General features: G+C 47.0%; 1 protein-coding gene and 1 pseudogene across 1 annotated transcript in view; one reads left to right on the top strand and one right to left on the bottom strand.

The window, feature by feature from the left end:
* Positions 1–4,832, bottom strand: part of Map6 (microtubule associated protein 6) — a 71,537-nt gene extending 66,705 nt beyond the window's left edge. The window contains exon 1 of the mRNA XM_051149007.1: positions 3,030–4,832. Within this exon, the coding sequence (XP_051004964.1) occupies positions 3,030–4,183 (1,154 nt within the window). The 5' untranslated portion in view covers positions 4,184–4,832. The remainder of the gene's footprint in view (positions 1–3,029) is intronic.
* Positions 4,833–11,710: 6,878 nt separating this feature from the next.
* On the top strand, positions 11,711–12,164 carry LOC127192140 (60S ribosomal protein L23-like; annotated as a pseudogene).
* The last annotated feature ends 10,732 nt before the right edge of the window (positions 12,165–22,896 follow it).

The raw sequence follows: 22,896 nt of genomic DNA, 5'->3' as shown, positions 1-22,896 counted from the left end.
CAGGAGCAAAGGTCTTATAAATCAAATTGCCATTGATGTGGAGCCAAATTTGGCTTCTATGGTGACATTAGGCCCCTCTATAGTGGACATGGGGCATACTTAAATTAAGGAGCTCTCCAGAAGGAAAAGAATGTCAGACAATAGGGAAGGAAAAAAAATCGATGTTCCAGATAGGTCTATGCATCCCAGACAGTTTTTCTCTGTAGTATGTTTATGTTAACTTATAGAATATATTGCTTCTTCGCAGCTACTTTCATCCAACGTCCATTTCTCTAGGCTTTGATTAATGTTTCCCTGGGACAACAACAGTAACAAAGTAAGTTTAATAACAAATTTATCACAAATTAAAATTGTTCATTAAAGAAATGCCTTTTATAGAGACATGTTTTTTGTTTTTGTATTTTTGCTTTGCTTTGTTTTGTTTTGTTTTTTAAGACAAGATTTATCTGTGTAGCCTAGGCTGTCCTGGACTTGTTTTTGCAGACCAGGCTGGAGACACATTTTCTTAATGTTTCAAAATACAGCAAAAGGGCACTGATGGCCAGAGAGTCAAATATATGCATTTTACAGAAAGAAAAAAAAGTGGTTTACAAATTGAGACGTTCAAAGATTGTTCATAATAGGTTGATAGAATTCTGACAGCAGCTAAAAGACATTCTCACCACTTCAAGAGAATTGCGCCCCCTACTCAAGTCTAACCCCCCAGTATTTGTGTAAGCAGAATCGTAGAGCAGAGTATGCATGCCTGTCCCAGGTAAGGTTTGGTTGCAGGGGAGAGTGCTATACGGAACAAGGACACAGACCAGCATTTGGAATGAGTTGTGGCTGAGGAGCATGCTCATTTCCTAGCTGGTGGGCCCATCTTCCACAAATAAAAGGGCGCCAGCCAGCTGAGAGCTATAAGCTGAACACGGCCACCCATGGCAGTGTAGGAACCTTGGCTCTCTACGTTGACTTGACACGATCTCTATGAAGGTGAGAGGGCAACAGATCCCGCTGGGTGGCTGGTAAGGTTCTACCCACCAGGGCGTGGTAGAAGGGAAATAGGACGGTGAAACGGGCAGCAGGAATCCAGCGTCCGGCTACCCATGGGCCTCTCAGATGAATGATCTAGGACTTGTGAACACAAGCAGCGTGGCAGAACCAGAAAAGTACATCTTGGTTTGTGTGTGTGTGTGTGTGTGTGTGTGTGTGTGTGTGTGTGTGCGCTCAATGCCCCTTCTTGTTTGTTTCCTTCTCTTCTTTGATTCTCCATTGCTAGTACAAACATTATTGTGAAAACCCCACTTCCCTGTGGCTGTCCAAGGAAAATGAGCTTTGTCCTTGCTTGACCCAGAGCTTTGAAAGGAAGCGACATACTTCTTCTGGGAGACCAGTATGGTTGTGATACCAGTTAACCCAGAGACAGGTACCTAGTGGGAGGCAGAATGCAGGAAGCCTTGGAATTCTGATGCAGAGGTCAAAGGGTGCTTGTCTCGTCCACTGAAGAGATCACATACAGTGTTTGCAGAAGACACCAACTCTACAGCCCTTCCTTTCACACTTGTAGGAAAAAAGGCACCAACTGACCATGGCATTAAGGAAGGACTCCAGGAGCCACACCTGCACAACACTAGCTCAATCACTCATCAGACACCACATCTGCTTCTTCAGAAACCCAAGGCCAGTGTTACAGGTTCAAGTCAACCAGGACTTATCAGTTAACTGATGTTGGTTGAAACATAAATTAAGGCCCCAAAGCTAAACAGTCGGAAATATGCATTGGATGGATGAAAGGTGAGAAAGCAGGCTGAAAGGCCAAGGCCACAGCACAGGGAGAATTGTAGAAACTGGTGGTAATGGGAGGGGTGACGGTGTGGGATGAAGATGGGGGATGTTTCTATGATTGAAAGCATCCATTCGCCAGGAATGTGAATGTGCCCAAGAGGATAAGAAATGCATATACTTGCTGGGCTTGGTGGTGCACGCCTTTAATCCCGCACTCGGGAGGCAGAGGCAGGCAGATCGCTGTGAGTTCGAGGCCAGCCTGGTCTACAAAGTGAGTCCAGGATAGTCAAGGCTACACAGAGAAATTCTGTCTCGAAAAAGAAAAAAGAAAAAGAAAAAAAAAGAAAGAAAGAAAAAGAAAAAAAAAGAAATACATATACTGAACACAGGGAGAAAGGAGCTGCCTCAAGAGGCACGAGAGCTGGGGATATCTAGGAAGCAGAAATTAGAATAAGGAGGCATCATGTAGAATATAATAGAAACAAAAAAAATTCCACTCCATCTCAGGCATGGCCAATCCTCCTGAGTCACCTCTCTTGGTCCTCCCAACGGCTAGTGCAATGTTTGGCTTTTAGTCAATACTCAAAACTGTACAGAATACGTCGGTTTAAATCAGAACTTGTCCTAAGATACTTATTAGCTTGAGGCCCAGAAAGGTTAAGAGGCTTGCTCAATGTGTCAATGCTACTGAAGAAGCCAGAGGGAAATGACTTCAAAGCAGTAGTGGTTGAATAGAAGAGTCGTTTGTAAGGAGCGCGTGGGGAATGTAGAAAAGGGTGTGGCGCTTGAGTGTCAGCCAGGTACTGGGAGAGGAAGCACATAAGAGGTCAAGAGAATGAAAGGGACTCGGGAGGAGAAAGGGTCGCATGGATAGAAGTGAACGGGGAACAATGGAGCCAATTAGGGGTCAGTATCCAGTATCCAGGTGAACGGGGGGGGGGGGGGGGGGGGGGACGACGAGCAGAGAAAAGCGCCCATTAGCTGGGAGTAAAGAGACAGGGTCTCTGTGGAGCAGGCAGGGTACTAATCAACAAGGAGGAAAATGTGGCTTAGGGATGGTACAAAGAACAGCTGGGAAGACCACGGTGGAAAATGTTAAGGGCTTTCCTATGGGGCGGGGCAGAGAGGCCTGGGTTGTGAGGGTTCTGGAATGTGGCTAGAGAGAGGGCGTGGTCCGGCACTGGAGAGGAGGCAGAATGAGAAATGAACCCTGGATGACCAGGGATGAGGATGAGCAGCATCACCTGCTGCCCCTGTCTCACCTGTAGGAGCTGCTCACTGTACTTGTCACCTCCTCCCGGATTTGCCTGTTGAGGGCATCTGCCACGGCGCGCCCTTTGCCTCCTTCTGGTCCTGTGGCTTGGCCATGGGCAGCGGGTGTCTGCTCGTGTCCCTCGGAGCGACGCACCATCCAGGCCGGTCCGGCCTTCCTCCTAGTGTCGCGCTCCTCTGCACCAGATGCCTTTCCAGCTGCAGGGCCGCCCTCCTGGGTCTGGGACTGGGCTGGGTGCAGAGGCTTCTCCTCGTGCCCTTCGGTGCGAGTCACCATCCATGCAGGCCCGGCCTTCCTGCGTGTGTCACGATGGTCTGCACCGGATGCCTTTCCAGCTGCAGGGCCGCCTTCTTGGGTCAGGGACTGGGCAGGGGGCAGGGGCGTCTCCTCGTGCCCTTCGGTACGAGTCACCATCCACGCTGGTCCGGTCTTCCTGCGTGCATCGCGCTGGTCTGCACCGGACGCCTTTCCCGCCGCCGGCACCCCAGCTCCTCCAGCGCCCTCCGGGTCCCGGGCTTCAGCTGAGATCTGCACGGGCCCGCGCTCTTGGCTCTGAGGCCGACGCTTGGGCACTCCGAGAACAGGCGGGGAAGCCTGCGAAGTCGCAGGGATCTGCACCGGCTTGGGGATCCAGGGGTGGTCCCCGCGGCGGGGCAGCGGCCAGGCGCGGAAGTCCTTTTGGTACTGGGTCTCGCGCTCGAAGGGCGCGTCGGATGGCTGGTACTCGCTGCGCGGCCGGCAGCTGGGCTCGGGCCGCTGCACCTTCCAGGCACGGTAGTCTTGTCGCATCACCGAGTCCGCCGGGCCTGAGCCGGAAGTGGAGGCCGAGGCTGCGCCCAGGCCCAGCCCGCTCCGGCCGGGGGCGGCTGCAGTCTCGCGGTCGCCGCTGGGCCCGGGTGCCGGCCCGGTTGCCCGGGCAACTGCATCCGACTCTCCCTGGGCCGGCTGTGTTTCTATGGCGACAGCGCGCGAAGGGGGCGCTAGCGCCGGCTGCAGCGACGCTAGCGGCTGCGGTGGGGCGCCTGGATGTTCTGTGGCCTCCGAATACTTAGTGAAAACCAGCGGCACCGCAATGTCCGCCTTGTCCAGCTGGTTCCAGAAACGGGCGATGCAGCAGGCCCTTGTGATGCAGGGCCACGCCATGATGCCAGGCGCAAAACCTGCCCTGTCTCTTTTTGTGGTCCTAAATCAAACCTCCAATCTCCCTTTAACCCCAACCCAGACCAGCCAATGTGTTTCCCACCGCTTCCTCCCTCTAGCAGCGGTTTGCCTCGTCCTCCTCCCTCAAAGAGCACCTGGGGACGAGGTATAGCTTAAAGTCCGTAAAGTCTCTAGATTACCGGCTACAAACGCCTTCCGCAGAGGACCTGCTGTGGACCGTGAAGGATGGAAGAGAGGCTCGGCGTCCCTGAGTCCAGGCCTAGGGCGTCTGGGCGCGCCCTCTCTGCGGCTGCTGTGTCGCGCAGACCCCGGCCGAGCAAGGAGCTGCTTGGCAAGAAGTCTGTGGGCTTAAGCCATGGCGCAGAGAAAAGGCTGGGCAGGATTCGCAAACAGGCTTGTGTCTCTCTTCCGTCTGATTCAGCTGGCCGCCTAGCAAGATTTGTCAGCGGTCACCTCCAACCCAGACAGAGCAAAGAGCCCAGCTGCCTCCTCCGCTGTATCGATAGCCCTGGTGATGCCGCAGCCGCTGCCGCCGCCGTCTCTGCTGCAGAGAGGCGGCCCCACCCTTTTTTGCGGCTCAGCAAGGGGGGGGGGGCGGGGGATGATCAAGAAAAGATGCTTAGAGTGTGCGCGCTGCAGAAAAAAAAAAAAAAAAAAAAAAATCACCTGCTGTCGTCAGCCCGAGCTGCTGAGAGGTTGCCCTCTCCCTGTACCCTCCTCCTTTCTCTCTGTCAGCTCCTCCCTCCTCTGTTCCCAGGCAACAGCAGAACTAGGTCCATGATAGGTTCAAGTCCCAAGCTCCTGAGGACTTGCTGTCCTTGGGTTGCTAGCTTCATATCCTGGACTGAGGCTCTTCTTTTGTAAAATCACTGGCTGCTTAAAAAAAAAAAAAAAAAAAAAAAAAAAAGTATAAGAACTTCCTCCCCAATGGAATGTCTGTTCCAAATTAGATGCTTTTGTTCTTTTAAAATCTATTTTACTTTTAATTATGTGCTTGTGTCTATGTGTGGGTATATGCACGTCGGTGATGGTGCCTGCTGAGGCCAGAAGTCTCAGAGTCCCCTAGTGTTGCAGGCGATTGTGAGCTTCCATTCCATCCCAATGTGAATGTTGGGACCCAAACTCGGCTCCTCTGGAACATCATTACAGTGTTTTAGGGTTTTTTTGGGGGGGTTATTTGTTTGTTTTGTTTGTTTGTTTGTTTTACCACCCAGCCATCTCTTCAGAGCCTGAACAGATACTTTCAAAAGGGAAGCTGCTGTTATTAGTCAGTCACCAGGCTGTGCTTACACTCAATGCTGGCTCCTGGCCTAAGCCTTGCCTGTGTGTGTGTACAGGGCTCCCTAGACGTATGAGATCCCAAGATGCAGGTTAGTGCTACTCTGGCCGTTCCTTCTCTAAGCAATCCCTGAGACACTGTCTTCTACCCTCCCAGGGAAAAACTGGTTCTTCTTCAACCCAGAAGCTACTCTGGGGGAAAAGAAGAGAAAGGAAGATTCTGGAATGGGGTCTAAGTGGGGAGGTGAGCTGCTGGATGGAAGTCAGTCCCCTAGGAAAGGGCAAGGCCTTCCCTGAAGGGATTCTCTGTCATTTTCTGCCTTATTTCCTACGGTGGAGTTGAACAGATTTTGGAATCTAATGGGCCTGGTTTGTGTCCGGCATTCTCGCTGTGACTTGGGTTGTCTCTGGGCTGTGGTCCCCTCATGAGGAGTGGAGGAGTTAACAGGTGCTTCAGCATGCTTTCTTTCATGAGGAGAGTTCAGTACTCAGAGCAGAGGCGTGAAGTCCTGCTTTCTGTACTTCTGGCTGTAAAGCATGGGCAAATCATGGCAACCTCTGCCTCTCAATTTCAATCCCTGAACGAGGGATGTCGATTCTAAAGTTGCAAAGTTTTTCTGAAAACTGAAATGACCACAATTCACTAGAAACATAAGCTGCAGTACCTGGCATATGAAAGTGGCTCCTTTGGCAGCAGCTGTTAATATATAAATGACCTATCTAGAAGTCTCACAGGCAAAGCCTCCCACGTAAGCCACTGAGAAGCCTGCTCCCTTGCTTCCTCGTTTAAAAAAAAAAAAAAAGTCAATTCATTTTCTAAAAATTCCTGTTACTTATTTACTTTTATTTACTTTTACTTATTTACTTTTTACTTGTGGTATGTACGTGTGTGTGTGTGTGTGTGTGTGTGTGTGTGTGTCTAAGGGAGGACATTGGCTATTCTTCTCTATCGTTCTCTGCTCCGTTCCCTTGAGACAAGGGTTCTCTGTGAGTCTGGAGCTAGGCTGGCTGGCCAGCAGGCCCCTGCACTTCTCCAGGCTCTGCCCCTCACAGGGCTGGGGTCCCAGGTGCCCACCTGGCCACACCCTGATTTTTACTTCACTGAGTAGAATTTGAACTCGTGTCTTCATGCTTGTGCAAGAGACTGCCTTAGGAGAGCAGAGTTCTGGGAAAAAAGAGTACATTATCATAAGGTGAATATGCCTTCCTAGTGGTGATCCCCAAATCAGCTCCCTGAGCTGTCCCACTGGGTTAACCCTTAAGGAGGAGGCAAAGTCATGTTGTCCCTTAGAGGTAGACCCCATCCTTTATAATACAGGCAAACAGTAAGCAGGGTTTCAGATTTGCTCTGACTTAGTAATAAGCCCTAAGAATCTTTCGTATCTTTCCATGGCTTGGCATCTCCTTTCTTTTTTCTGTACTAAGTAATATTACTTTATGTGGATATACCAGTTTATTTATCCATTCAGCTGCTGAATGGCATGCTGGTTGCATCAATGTTTGGGAATTATAAATATAGCTGCCAAAACAGTGTATAGGTTTTTGTACTGACACAAGCTTTGAACTCCTTTGAGTAATTATCAAGCAGCAGGATTGGGATCACATGGCCAAAAGATGGTTAGTTTTTTTTGTTTTTTTTTTTAACAAAGCAAACTGTTTCCCACAGTGGTTGTAACAGCTTTGAGTTCTCAGTATTAACAAATGAGAGCTCCTGTCTCTCCACCCTTTGATGATATTTGGTGCTGACTGTGTTTTGGTTTCATTTTGCTTTAATTTGTAAGTCTCTTGCAACATATTATATTGAGGTTTTTTTTTTTTTCCTTTTACCAATTTGCTCCAGTACAACTTCTTTGGTGAGGGATCTGTTCAAGGGATTGTCCTCCGACCTCCATGTGCATGCTAGGGCACACCCACACCCACACACATACACACTCAAAGTAAATAAATAATACATAACTAAATAAATACATACATCTAATACTTAATAGAGTTTATCTTAGGAGTGAGCACTGGTTTATTAGGCAGAAAAATGCAGATGTAATTCTTCACCCAGCAGATTAAAATAAAAGAGCATAAGCCATCTCAAAAGTGTGATCATATTTGAATCAGTTTTAAAGATAGCCTAGAAGTTAGACCCTCCCTTATATATCACAGGGGCCTATTGGCTTCATGCTTTATGGTGAAATGCTGGGCGTTCCCCATCTGCATTGGGGGCTATGGGGCTCAGTCTCAAGACTTCAGTGGTGAAGCTATGGGGCCTGAGAGGACTCACAGGACATCTGCTGTGGTTGCCGTGAGATCAGAAGGAGGAATGAAAGAAAGAAGGGTAGCGGCACCTTTGAACCCTGAAAGCAGAATAAAATAATGATAATATTTTAGCATCATAAAATACTTATTTGGTGTCCTAGAATCTCAAAGTAATGAAATGACAGAGTTCCAGAATCATAAAACAAATGAATATTAGAGTATTAGATTAAATATTAGAAGCTAGAAAACACAGACTCACATATACACACACACATGAGCACACACACACACGCACGTGCACGCACACACACAGGCACACTGGTTGTTGCTATAAGCTATCATAGATGAAATGTATGCATCCAACAAACACCTATGTTAAAACCCTAACCCTAAGCCGCTGGCATTAGGGGAAATATAGATTAGGTCATGAGGATGGACACTTCCCCAACAGAAAAATATCCTCATGAGAAGAGGGAGAGGCTGGAGTCACATGTTCTCAGCATCTGCAAAGCAGGAAATGGGCCCTCACTGAACACCACTTCTATCCGTGCTTTGATCTCCTACTTCCTAGGCCCTGGGACTGTGGGAAATGAACACTTGTTGTTTTAGCACGGGATCTACGGTATTCTGTTCCAGAACCCAAACAGGCAAGATACACAGTAAACACGTCTTCTTTTTGTTGAACTAAAAAAAAGTTCCTTTAGACCACATGAGAGCACTTTGAAGACATTTTAAAACAACTATAAAGTCCTCAGATTTCTAAGTAGTCTGTCTTTCATGATCAGATCCAAATATTACACTAAGCAAGATCACCCGACACTCTGCAACTCTTTCGCTACTCATGGAACTTCATCCGTTAATTTTAACAGCTATTGCTATCTCTTGCCTAGCACATTTACTATGCTAATGTTTGTCAAGTGATTTTTATGACTCCATTATTCCTTCCACATTTCCTAGCTGGCATCTTTGTTTATACCATTATCAGATTCATGAGTGGTTTTCCTGCGGGCTTAACCCTTTATTTCACCTTTTTATTTTGTTTTGTTTTGTTTTTCGAGACAGGGTTTCTCTGTGTAGCCTTGGCTGTCCTAAACTCACTTTGTAGACCAGGCTGGCCTCAAACTCACAGAGATCCATGTGCTTCTGCCTCCCAGAGTGTTGGGATTAAAGGCGTGCGCCACCACACCAGGCCTCACTTTTATTTTGAGGCTTATGTTGTCCGGTTTTTCCAAGTGGGAGTCCTTGGTGATAGATCTGAGATGACCTTAAATAAAATGGCCCAGAAACATTTTAAATTCCATCTTTAAACACACTCCTTACCTGCCTTCCTCCAGTATTAAATTCCATCTTAAACACATTCCTTGCCTGCCTTCCTCCAGTGTTGCCATCATGTGGAAGGAGGTATAAATGCACGTTTGTGTGCATTTCTTAAGTATACACGAATCTATAATAAATGAGCACTTAGCATTTTTCCCCTGAATGCTATCAACCCTTAGGAGACTTTCTCAAGGCTGAGGAGATGGCTGAGTGGGTAAGGGCTGGCTGGACCAGTATGAAGACCTAAATTCAGGCCCCCAGAACTTACATAAAAATTGGACAAGATTGCATGTGTCTGTTACCCTAGGACTGTGAGTGGAGACAGGTGAACTAAAATAAAAATTAAGAGTTACTTTATTTTACGAGTATGAGTAATTTGCATGCATGTATGTATATATATCCTTGGTTCCCCTGGAACTGGAGTTACTGATAGTTGTAAGCCACCATATAGGTCCTGAGAACTGAACCTTGGTTCTCTGCAAGAGCGTCAAGTGCTACTAGCCAGTGCATCATCTTCAGCTCTCCAATAAGTGGCTCTTTAAGGAACTGCCTCTCCACTGATGGCCTCATATGTTTTATATATTTATTTTGTTTTTTGTTTTTGTTTTTCTTTTTTTTGAGACAGGGTTTTCTCTATGTAGCCTTGGCTATCTTGGAACTCACTATGTAAACCAGGGTAGCCACCAACTCACAGAGATCCTCCTGTCTCTGGTCCCTAAGTGCAGAGATTAAAGGCATGAGAGAGAGAGAGAGAGAGAGAGAGAGAGAGAGAGAGAGAGAGAGAGAGAGAGAGAGATATGTTTGTGTGTGTCTGCGCACATGAATACAGGAGCCTAAAGAGGCCAGAAGAGGGCATCAGATCTCCTGGAGTCACAGATGCTTGTGAGTCACCTGACATGGTGCTGGGAGCCCACTGCAAAGGCAGCATGTGCTGTTAGCTCCAGCCTCTCTCTCAAGTGACTTATTTCAGAGTTTTGTTTTGCTTGTGATGTGAAGTCATATAGCAAAACTCTCTTCTTGCCTAGAGTCCCTGCCCCTGGGTTATTTCAGTTTGGTCTAACCATTCTTTTTTTTCTAGACTTCCTTACAGCCAAAGGTAGTCATATGACATGGGTTTTTCCAATGAGGGATAAACAGAAGACCCTTAGTTTCTGAGAAAATATTGGCTTTCCGATATAAGTGTTTTCTTCCTCTCCCTGCTGCCTTCATTTGTGAAAACTGGACATGTGCTGGAAACAGATCCCTGTTTGTCTGCATGAGGCAACAAGCTTGAGAGCAGAAATTGCGGCCTAAGGATTGTTGAGGTGCAGACAGAAGGAACCTAGACCTGCCAGTGGCACCGCAGGGCTTACACTGACCTTCTGGGGTTCTGCTTGCCTTTCGTCTTCTTTTGTTCAGATTTAGAATTTTTTTTTATGAGAAAAATAAGCCCATTTTTGGTAGATCAGCTTCCTGTGGCTAGTAGCCGAGTACACACCCTACTGGGGATAGCACTGTAAAGTCTGGTATAGTAGTACATATCTTTAATCCCAGCACTTGGGAACCAGAGGCAGGCAAATCACTGCGAGTTCAAGGCCAGCTACTTAGTGGGGCCCTGTCTCAGAGAGAGAGAGAGAGAGAGAGAGAGAGAGAGAGAGAGAGAGAGAAGTAGGGAGGGAGGGAGAGAGGCAGGGGAGCAAGGAGGAAAGAGAGGGAGGAGGGTTCTTTGAGCAGTATACTCTTTCTTTTCTGACAGAAAAATTCTTCCTCCAGCACACGGTAAGTTTTGTACTCATGAGGATCTGCCTAGAAACATCACATTCTGTTTTATTGCTCTATGTACTTACTTCTGGACTAATGATACAAAGTATTGTGGGTATTAAATTTCTCCTCCTCCTCCTCCTCCTCCCCTTCCTCCTCCTCTCCCTCTCCCTCCCCACCTCCCTCCCTCTCCTCCTCCTCCTCATTTTCTATGTTGTTATTTATCTTTTCACATATTTCTGAGTCCTTGCTAAATGTCAGTTCCCACTCCACGCTGTGACACAACACTGAGTGAGCCAGCACACCCTGTACCCCTGCACCTCTATGTGCTCCCTGTGCATTGTAAGTTGCCCTTCATTGTTCCATATTCATTTTTGAGTCAGTCAGACCAATTCTTGACAATTTTAATGGGAAAAAAAAGTTTTATGAGGTGTTTTGTGGGATTCTATTGCCTACATAGACTGCGTTTTGTTTTTGTGGAAGAACATTTGAGCTGTTTTTAGTTGGGACAGTTAAAGCATTATACTTATGAATGTTTATGTACACGTATTCTATTAATTTCTCTATTTGTCTCTCAGTAGCATAATTGCTGGGATCGATAGTCTGCATGTCTAACTTTTCTTTGTGTTTTTTTGTTTTGTTTTGTTTTGTTTTGTTTTTCAAGACAGGGTTTCTCTGTGTAGCCTTGGCTGCCTTGAAGCCCAGCTTCATTGAGAGAGTCATGGCAGCTCGTGCTAATCGGGGCATTGTTCTTGCTCACCAACTTTTACAGTCCCTAGCTTAACTTTTTTTGTTTTTGTTTTTGTTTTTTTTTTGGTTTTTCGAGACAGGGCTGGGATTCGAGGCATGTGCCACCGTGCCTAGCTACCCAAGCTTAACTATTAAGCGTGTACTTTTCGCTTTTCTGACTCTTTCCGGGCGCTCAAGATGTCGAAGTGAGGACGCGGCGGGTCCCCCGGAGCGAAGTTCCAGATTTCCCTGGGTCTTCCGGTAGGAGCTGTGATCAACTGTGCTGACAACACAGGAGCCAAAAATTTGTATATCATCTCTGTGAAGGGAATCAAAGGACGGCTGAACAGGCTTCCTGCAGCTGGTGTGGGTGATGGTGGTGATGGCCACAGTTAAGAAGGGCAAACCAGAATTAAGGAAAAAGGTCCATCCAGCAGTGGTAATTCGACAATGAACATCATATCGAAGAAAAGATGGGGGTGTTTCTTTATTTTGAAGGTAACGCAGGGGTCACAGTAAACAATAAAGGCGAGATGAAAGGTTCTGCTGTCACAGGTCCAGTTGCAAAGAACTGTGCAGACTTGTGGTCCAGGATTGCATCCAATGCAGGCAGCATCGCATGATTCTCTGGTGTACTTGTAAAATATATTCATTAAAAAGTCCAAAAAAAAAAAAAAAAAAAAAAGAGTGTACTTTTCTGAACTTCCGATTGTTCCCTAGGGTGTTCTACATCAGAGCCATTAGCAAAAACATTTTTACCTATCCTTACTCAGCAGTCTGCTCTTCCAGATTCTCTCTAAGGGTGGTGGGGGGATCATTAGCTCCAGCAGCACCGCCTGAAAGAGATCAAGCATTGTTATAATGAGTGGCGGTGATACTCCCCAGCGAGGGGCTGGAAGCCTCTTAGAGTTCCCATACGACTCATATATTATGAGGGACATAATATTGTGGGGACCACGAGGGCAACACGCAGAGCCATGCTCCATAACAGCGCGAAGTCCTCAGGACGCGTAGTCCTGCCTGGGGCTCTGCATCTTGCGGCACACCCATCCTGGCTGTGCTAACTGATGGGTCGCATTCCATGAGTTCTAAAGCTGTCCTGCTGTTCCTCCTGCACACCCCTGACAACAGCACAATATGGTAAACAGAGGCAGAGGACGAGGAGATGCCAACATTCCCACGGCATGTCCCCAGTACCCTAACTTCTTTGGAGAAAGCCCCATGACTCAGGAGTTCCACCTGTTCCTAATAGAGCTACAGCCGGGAACCAGCGCCTCAAATACATGCTGGTTTGTTTCTTGAAGTCATTTAAGATTCAAACTACAGCATATTGCAGGTTTCTATTGTGCGTTTCCCTATAGTTTGTGATGTGGGACATCTTCCCATGGCTTCCTAGTGGGGGAGGGGGTCCCCCTCGGTCTTAGACCTAGAGGAAGGGAATAGGGCGAAAGCAGGAGGGGGAGAGGAATGGGAGGATACAAGTGACAATTGAGCTGTAATCTGAATAAATTAATAAAAAAAGAAAGAAAGAAAGAAAGAATGTACTTTCACTACGCAGCATCCTGCTGTTGGAGCTTGACTGGATTCGGAACTACCCAGGAAACACACCTCTGAGTGTGTCTGTTCCACACTAAGAGAGGGTTTGCTGAGGAAGGAAGAGGTACTCTGAATTTGGACAGCACCATCTTCATGGGTCAGCTGGCTCATGCCTTTCATCTCACTCAGGAGGCACAGGCTGGTAGATCTCTGTGTGTTCTAGGTTAGTTTGCTCTACATAGTGAGTTCCAGGCCTGACTCTATCTCAAGAAAGAAAAGGACGAGGCTGGGGAGGTGATCGCTGCTTAAGAATGTTTGCTGCTCATCTGGAAGACCTGAGCTCCCTGCCCAGCACTCACACTGGGCAGCTCATTACCATCTGTAACACCAGCTCCACGGAATCCAACACCCTTTTCTGCCCATAAAAGGTGTCTGAGTACATGTGGCATATACATGCATAGAAATAAAATGAAGGGGGCTGGAGAGATGGCTCAGCGGTTAAGAGCACTGACTGCTCTTCCAGAGGTCATGAGTTCAATTCCCAGCAACCACATGGTAGCTCACGACCATCTATAATGTGATCTGATGCCCTCTTCAGCATTGTATACATAATAATAAATAAATCTTTTTAAAAGATAAGGAAAAAAACAAGAAAGAAAAGAAAATTGAGTTCTCTCTTTTTTTTTTTAAGTTAAAAAGGAAAAAAAGTTGAGTTGCGCACCTGGAATCATTTCTCTCTGTCTGTCTGTCTGTCTGTCTCTCTCTCTCTCTCTCTCTCCTGACCTCCTGACTGTGGGCATGCTGTGACCAGCTGCCATGCCATCCCAGTACCATGGATTGTACCCTCAAACTATGAGCCAAAATAAACCCTCTCTTCTCTTCTAAAAACATCTATTTTTGTTTTTAATCACATATGTGTGTCTGTTTGTCTGTGAGTGTATGCATGTGAGTGCAGGTGACTGGAGGCAGCAGACACCCTGACACCCTGCATCTGGCACTATAGGCAGTTATGAGCTGCCTGAGAAAGGTGCTGGGAACCAACCTCAGTACAGGCTCTCAACCACCGAACCACTGCTCCAGCCCAGCCTTCTTTTTTTTTTTTTTCTCAAAGTGCTTGTTATCAGGCACTTTGTCCCAGCAATGAGAAAAGTAGCTAATACAATAAGCAGCGTGGGTGTCAAATATTTTTCACATACCGGTCTCTTCTCAGAAACCATTCAAAACCCTCCACTGTTCGTAAGCTGTAAATTGCCTTGAATTTATTGTCTACATAAATGAGAATTTTCCTACTTTCTCATTTTTGTAATTCTCACGTCTTTCTCTTATCAATCACCCTTTCTGTATCTCTAGAATTAGTTTTCTGGGCTTTAATAGGAATGTTCCAGTAATTCCCATTAAGCATGATGGTGAACTTCGACATAAAATATTTAGAAACTATACATCAACTTCTATTTGACTCAGAAAACCTTGTAAAAGGAATCAAGAAGAGAGGATGAACCTATTAAAATAATTTTCCGGTCCCTTTATAGACAACCATGTCTTTCCCACTCTGACTGGTCAACATGTTTAATTATAATAACAGCGGTTCCTATTCAGCCCTGCTTGCTGTTTTGATAGAACACCAGTTTGGTGGTGATGTATTGTTCTTTTAAATGTGCTTCAGGATTCTTCTGCTGAACTGTTAAGGATTATTGTATTAATATTCATGAATGAGCCTGATCTAGCATTCTCCTTTCGCTGGGCTTTTTGGCAGGGTGGCTGCCCAGTGTGGCTTTCTGAGAAGTGTGACAAAGCCTTCCTCTCCCAGACTTTGTGACAGAGCAAGTGGGGTGAGGTCTGCACTTTGCTGGGGGCCTGCCATGACACACCTGTGAGTCCCTGGCACCCTGGGGATCTTTGTGTATCTGTCACAAGGATCATGTCATCCCCACCTTGAGGAACACATTCCTGGGGTCCCACTGTTCCTGGAATAAAATCTAGACTCCGAACTATGGCTTTCCACACCCAGCATGGCTTGTTCACAGGAGCAAGCACCCCGCTTTCTCTCAGTCCCCTGTTGTTGGCTGTGCTCCAGGTGACCTGCTGCCCGTCTGCTGTTGAAACACACTAGGCTCTTTCCACTGCAGGAAAGAACCTGATGTGAGGCCCCTCAGTCCTTTTCTGTCACTCCAATTCCATAGTGTGGAGTTCATTCCTTTCTAGAATCACCCTACCCACTTTAAAAAAAACCTATTCATTAACCTTTAATCCCAGCCCTGGGGAGGCAGAGGCAGGCGGATCGCTGAATTCGAGGCCAGCCTGGTCAAATATGCAGGGGCTACACAAAGAAACCCTGTCTCGAAAAACAAAGAAAGACAGAAAGTGAATGAAAATAAAAACCTACTTGTTGTGTAATGAGTCCTATACTCCTCCCCATCCCCCGCCCCCCCCCCCCCACTGTCCCAGCCCCCCACCCCTCCCACCCCACCCCCACCTGAGCTACTGAACTCTTTGAGTTCCTGAGATGTGGCCTTACTTACCATATTTTCCTCCTATACTTAGATTTATCACAAGGCAAATAGGGGAAAAAAGTTCATCAAATGGATCAATCACAGGGCCAGAAAGGGAACACGCTGAAAGAAAATTGGTACCCTTGTCAGAGAAAGACAAGAGGGAATCATCTAGGTCAGAGTTCAGATCTGAACAAGTTTAAGGACAGCAAAGAAGCCAAGGAGGTCTTTGGAGACAGGGTGGAGGGAAATGGAGAGGACTGGCCACATAGATTTGAAAGTTCCCCTCATGCCAGGCAGTGGTGGCGCACGCCTTTGATCCCAGCACTCAGGAGGCAGAGGCAGGCAGATCTCTGTGAGTTCAAGGCCAACCTGGTCTACAAATCGAGTCCAGGACAGTCAAGGCTACACAGAGAAACCCTGTCTTGAAAAACCAAGAAAAACCAAACCAAACCAAACAAACAGAAAGTTCCCCTCACTCTTTCGCAAATGCTTGTCTTCACCCACCTGCTTTAGTGGGCGTGATGGTAATGGTGGTGACTAGGTGGGACAGTGGGACAGTGATGGTGGTGATTATAGAGATGGGCTAGCCGTGGCGGTGGCCATGGTGGTGGTGGTGGAGATGATGGTAGGGAGGGTAGTGATGGTGATGATGATAATGGTGATGACAGCGGTGGTGGTGATGAGGGTATTGGTGGTGCTGATGCTGATGGTAGTGGCCATGATCGTAGTGGTAGCGGTGGTAGTGATGGATGATGGCGGTGGAGATGGGATGTGATGGTGGTGATACTGCTTACGAGAATGCCATCTGGAACATTCTTTAGAGAGCCTGCTCTTTGCTTGTCAGGCAGGGAAGCATTGTCCATGGTTATGTGAGCAGCACATAAAAATTGGTGGGCAGACGCTGGGCCAAGTTGTGCTATCATCTTTTGCAGAGTGACTACAGTTGGCACAGAAGCTGGACCCCAGCCATCCCCTTCCTGTAAGGAAAATACGTCAGTGGCAATCCATCAAGCTGGGTTGCTGACACGGACGGTTTCATGATGAGTGTTCAAATTGAGTATTTTTTTTTCTATTCTAAAAAATAAGCCTTCTCTTTGGGCTTAAATAATAAGGCCAAGTGCAACGGTTAGGAGAAAGAGTGTTTCAGGAGTCGATTTGCATTTGGTGAACATAAGAGAACACGGCGTTGAATGCGGCCCAGAGAATATACATTTTGCCTTCTGCACCTCTGCAGAAAGACAGGAAACTGGAGACATTGGGCATAGTGAAGAGAGAGCAGGGCTGTTGGGAAAACACCTTTGCCAGGCAGGCCAAGTGAGAGCACCAGCCGTGTGGAGGCCTCAGCACCTGTCAGCAATAAAGAAATCAGGCCTCCCAGTCCTTCCCACACAGGACCGGACACCTGGGTGTCCTCATGCCAAGAGCCCGAGAAATGGAGGGGGAAACTGGTCAAACTCAGTGTCTTGGTGCTTGAGCAGACTGTGAAGCAAAGACGGGTGGAGGGAAGGAAACCATTGCGCATCACGTGAGCCCACCGCCGCCACTTACCGCCTCCCACAGCTCTGTGGCTGTGGGGCTGGAGATGAGACCGGAGTGTGCAAGAGCCTGCGCTCCCAGCCTCTCCCCGTGTAGTTTGGGGGCCTGAGTTCACAGAGGAGTCAAACTTTAAGAGAGTTCCAGGACAGCGAGGGCTACAGAGAGAAATCCTGTCTTAAAGAAAAGGAAAAAAAATACACAAATTATTTAAGCCCTCAGAAAAAGGTAGTGGCTTTAAAATGTGATAATAAAGCAGAGCATAAGAATAAATACATATTCGGAGAGGAGAGCTAGCTCAGTCAGTAAGTGCTCCCTGTGCAAGCATGGGGGCCTGAGATTGGATCCCCAGTACTTACATAAAAAACCAGGCACAGCAGTAATGCTGTGACACAGGCCTGTAATCCCAGCACTCGGGAGGCAGAGGCAGGAGAATCTCTGTGAGTTCAAGGCCAGCCTGGTCTATGAAGTGAGTCCAGGACAGTCAAGGCTGCACAGAGAAACCTTGTCTCAAAAAACCAAACCAAACCAAACAAACAAACAAAAAATAAAACAAACAAAAAAATCACGGGAGACATCATGTCAGGAGAAAGGTCACCTGTGTGAGGAAAAGAGAAAATGCCAGGACCTAGGTGGCTTCACAGTGATCTCATTACAGCAAGAAAAAGCACAGCAGGTGCCATTGCTGGGGTAAGCGGATGTGATTTGCACCTCTGAATTTGCTTCTTTCTCTGAAGATGAGGTAATATCTCATCCTTATAGTACCTGACACTCAACGCCGAGGCTCAGGATCCTCTATCCTGACAGTGCCCAGACAGGAACAGATAGTTGGTCTCCAGTTAAAACCAGCAACGAAGGACAAGGGACGATCAGTCAGCCCAGATCCAACCCAAAGGCTCATGCTTCTGAGCCATCACGAGCCCTCGCTTAAGTCCTTCTGCCTACAGTTTCTCATAATGACCACCAGAGGGAGTAGCTCTCACTGTGGAAGGCGGCGGTCCCTTTCAAATTCCCTTCTATTGGCTCCCTTCTCCTGTAGGTTTCTTTCCTTAGATTTCTGAGCCTGGGGATTTCATGGAATGTTCAGCGGGGAAAACAAACAAAAGTGTTCTAGTCAGGAAATGGAAACTGTGGTAAACGACAAAGAAAATGTTGGCTTTTAATATAATATAAGGACCCAAGGGGAACCTTATTTCTGCATTTAAAAAATCAGTCCAGAGCCGGGGCGTGGTGGCGCACTCCTTTAATCCCAGCACTCGGGAGGCAGAGGCAGGTGGATCGCTTTGAGTTCGAGGCCAGCCTGGTCTACAAAGCAAGTCCAGGACAGCCAAGGCTACAGAGAGAAACCTTGTCTCAAAAAACAAAACAAACAAAAAAGTCAGTCCAGGGGGCTGGAGAGACAGCTGATGGTTAAGAGCCCTGGCTGCTCTTCCAGGGGACCCAGGTTCAATTCCTAACACCCACATGGGAGCTCAAAATTGTCTGAATACTCCAGTTCCTGGAGATCTGACACCCTCACCAGGCCTATATGCTGGCAAAACATCAATGCACATAAAATAAAAGTAAATACATTTTTAAAAAAAAAAAAAGAAAAAAAAAAGCAGTCCAGAATTCGGGCAGTTCTGGTGCACACCGTTAATCCCAGCACTCAGGAGGCAGAGGCAGGAGTATATTTGTGATTTCAAAGCAAGCCTGGTTCCAGACACGTTTCAGGATAGCCAGGGCTACACACACACACACACACACACACACACACACACACACACACACACACACCCCTCTGTCTTGAAAAATAAAAACAAAACAAATATATAACAACAACAACAACAGTGATGACAAGAACAAAAAATCAGTTCAGCGGGGCATGATGGCATGTGCCGTTAATCCCAGCACTCAGGAGGCAGAGGCAGGTGGATCTTCTGAGTTCAGGGCCAGCCTGGTCTACATACCAAGTCCCAGAGCAAGCATGGCTACAAACCCTGTCTCAAAGAAAAAAGTCCAGCACACCTGTGATCTTAGAACCGAAGTAAGGGAGTTAGAAATGCCTAGCTTGAGGCTACGAGGTACGTGTGAGGATGATATGATTAAACACAGTCAGCAAAATCCAGGACCTATTCAAAACTGTCCCAGCCAGGCATTGTGGCACACACCTATAATCCCAGGTAGAAGGAGAGGACGGACTCCAAAGAGGACAGACTACAAAGAGCTGTCCTCTGACCTCCACACATGTGCTGCAGCATGAATGTAGCAACAACAACAACAGCACACACACACACACACACACACACACACACACATGGACACACACATACATGTACGCGCGCGCACACACTAAACAAATAATGTAATAAAAATTCTTTTTTTTTTTTTTTTAATGTGCAAGAATGTTCATAGTAGAGGCAGACAGATCTCTGTGAGTTCAAGGCCAGCCTGGTTTGCAGAGAGAGTTTCAGGATAGCCAGAACTACACAGAGAAACCCTTTCTCAAAAAACCAAAAAGAACAGCCGGGAGTGGTGGCGCATGCCTTTAATCCCAGCACTTGGGAGGCAGAGGCAGGCAGATGGCTGTGAGTTCGAGGCCAATTTGATCTACAAAGCGAGTCTAGGACAGCTAAGGCTACACACAGAAATCCTGTCTAGAAAAACCACACACACACACACACACACACACACACACACACACACACACACAAAAAAAACAAAAAAAAGGAGGAGGAGAAAGAAGAAGAGAAGGAAGAAGAGGAAGAGGAGGAGGAGGAGGAGGAGGAAGAGAATGTTTAGGGGATGTTTACAGTAACACAACTCACAGTAGCCAGAAACCTCTCAGCAGGAAAATAAACTGGAGCAGTCACACCATGAAATGCTATACAGCAAGAGGTATCTTACCAACATACAACGCGGATGACTCAGACATACAATCTCAAGCCAAGTAATCAGTCTCCAAAGAGTACATGCTGTGTAAGTCCTCTTTCATAAAGTTCAAACGCCCAGATAAGGCTGGGAGGGCGGTGGCACCTACACTAAGTACCACCTTCTAGTACTTAGGAGGTAGAGGCAGGAGGAGCCGGAGTTCAAAGTCATCCTCCGCTACGTGTCTAAGGTCACCTGGGCTCATGAGATACTGTCTAAAAAAGGGGGGTGGGGCAATGGTGGTGGTGCACAACCTTTTAATCAACACTCGGGAGGCAGAGGCAGGTGGATCTCTGTGAGTTCAAGGCCAGCCTGGTCTACAATGCAAGTTCCAGGACAGCCAGGGCTGTTACACAGAGAAACTCTATCTTGGAAAATAAAAAACCAAAAAAGCAAAAAACGGTGGGGGAAGGACAAAATTAAACTTAAAAACAATGATGTTGAGGTCCTAGCACTAAAACAGGAAGTGGCTCCTACCCTAATCAAGAGCCTATCTGCAAATGGTAGCCACTTACAATGAAAGAATTAATCTTTTCCAGTGTAGTCTCACTGGATATATTCACCATGCTTCAGGCTAGGCCCCATGCTATGGCCAACACAAAACGAACTTCATGGTATTTTTGTAGATTTTTGTCTCATATTGTTTTGTTTGAGAATTTTTCTTTATTCATCTTTTGCTTGTTTATTTGGGTTTCGTGTTTTTGTTTGCTTGCTTTTTTTTTTTTTTTTTTCTTCTCTGTGTAGCCTTGGCTATCCTGGACTCACTATGTAGACCAGACTGGCCTCACACTCATAGAGATCCACCTGCCTCTCCTCCCAGAGTGCTGGAATTACAGGTGAGCTCCAGTAGGCCTGGCTTCTTTCTTTTATTTTTTAAAGAGAAAGAATAGGTGTGTAGTTTGGTGGGTGGTGAGGTAAGGAGGAGTTGGGGGAAGAAAACTTTGTGCTCAGAAGGTATTTTATGAGAACTTTTTTTTCAATTAAAAAAAAAAAAGGTCAGCTGAGCGGCGGCGGTGGTGCATACCTTTAGTCCCAGAACTAGGGAGGAAGAGGCAGGCAAATGTCTGAGTTCAAGGCCAGCCTGCTCTACAGAGTGAGCTCCAGGACAGCCAGGACTACACAGAGAACCCCTGTCTCAAAAAAACAAACAAAATCAGTGAAGGTCGGTGGGGGTAGAGTGCTGGCCTGTGATGCATGAAGCCCCGGGTTCCACCTGAAATACACATCAACCAAGTATGGTTATGCAGGCCCGTAAAGCAGCATTCAGGATCAGAGGCAGAAGGATTAGAAACTCAAGGTCATCCTTGGCTACATAGTAGGCTTGAGACTAACCTGGGCTACAGGAAAATTTGTCTTAACAAAATGTGTGTGTGGCCTGGTGTGGTGGCACATGTCTTTCATTCCAGCACTTGGGAGGCAGAGGCAGATAGAGCTCTGTGAGTTCGAGGCCAGCCTGATCTACAAAGCGAGTTCAGGACAGCCAAGATAACACAGAGAAACCCTGTCTAGAAAAACTTTTTAAAAAATCGTGTGTGTGTGTGTGTGTGTATGTGTGTGTGTGTGTGTGTGTGTGTGTGTGTGGGGGGCGGGGACTGGAGAGAGGCTCAGTGATTAAGAACACCTTTTGCTCCCATGGTGGATACCAGGCTTTGATTCCCGGGCCCAACATGGTGGCTCACAAACATCCATAACTCCAGGCCCAGGGCATCTGGTGACCTCTGAGGGCACCGGTCACATACGTGGTACATTCACACACACTCAGGCCACACAGAAAAATGAATAAAAATCTAGGGGAAAAACAGAGATGAGGATGGTGGCAACCGGGAGGGAAGGAGCTGTGGTGGGCAAGGGCGGGAGGGACACTGGCCATATTCTTTCCGTTTATTGACCCCTTGAAACTGATCACTCTGTAGAGTGAGGTAGCAGGACTGATCTTATTTTATGAAAATATACCACTTTGTACACACCTGGGTTGTTTGTTTGTTTGTTTTCTGATGAATGGTGGTATGGTTGGATAAATGTACTACTCTCCAAATTCTACATGTCAAGGAGTCCTTCTCTGAGAGGCGGGTGTAAGGCATAACAGGCAAGGGTTAGTAGGAGATCCTCAGGTCATTGGCGATAAAAGCCTTTTCCTTATAAGCTTATTCATTTGAGACTGGGTCTCACTATGTAGCCTTAGCTAGCCTGGAACTTGCTACGTAAACCAGGCTGGCCTCGAACTCACAGACATGAATGCTGGAGTTAAAGGCCAGTGCCGCTATTCACGGCCCCATCTCAGATATTTTGTTGATAAGGCAGAAGATAGACCAGCACTTGTGGTACATTTATAATCAGTTTCCAACTTCACAGACATGAAGATTCTTTACTTGAGGGGTGTGTGTGTGTGTGTGTGTGTGTGTGTGTGTGTGTGTGTGTGTGTGTGTGTGTGCCTCATGCCTGCAGAAGTGTCAGATCCCCCGGGAGCTGGAGGTGCAGGTGGTTGTGCTGGGAACAGAACCAGAGTCCTCTACAAGAATACTAAGCTCTCTTAAGTGCTGAGCCATTTCTTGACCCCGAAGGGAAACATTCAAAGGAACAAACAGATGTGGTGATGGGTAGATGAAATTGGAGAAAAACAAAGAATCTGGCTATAGCTTCTGGCTATAGGGAAGTAAATGACCCTTTGCCGTGATGGATGTGAATGAGTAGAAGAAGAGCTGGCCTGGGCAGCGGATGGAAGGCAAGCTCAGTGAGACAGGCATGTATGATGGGTGGTCCCTGCCGGGCACGCTGGTGAAAATGTCAAGTAAACAGCTAGGTCTTCAAGCTTAGAGACTGGGGGAGAGGTCAGAGCTGGAGGCCCTAGGTCTGGAAGTCCTTTCAACGGAGACAGAAAAAAACAAGCCACCAGGCCGAACGCAATCTTCAAGG

This window comes from Acomys russatus, chromosome 7, assembly GCF_903995435.1.
Source record: "Acomys russatus chromosome 7, mAcoRus1.1, whole genome shotgun sequence".
Classification (NCBI taxonomy): domain Eukaryota; kingdom Metazoa; phylum Chordata; class Mammalia; order Rodentia; family Muridae; genus Acomys; species Acomys russatus.
The sequence above is the reverse complement of the archived record's forward strand: the minus strand, read 5'-3'. Positions and strand labels throughout refer to the sequence as shown.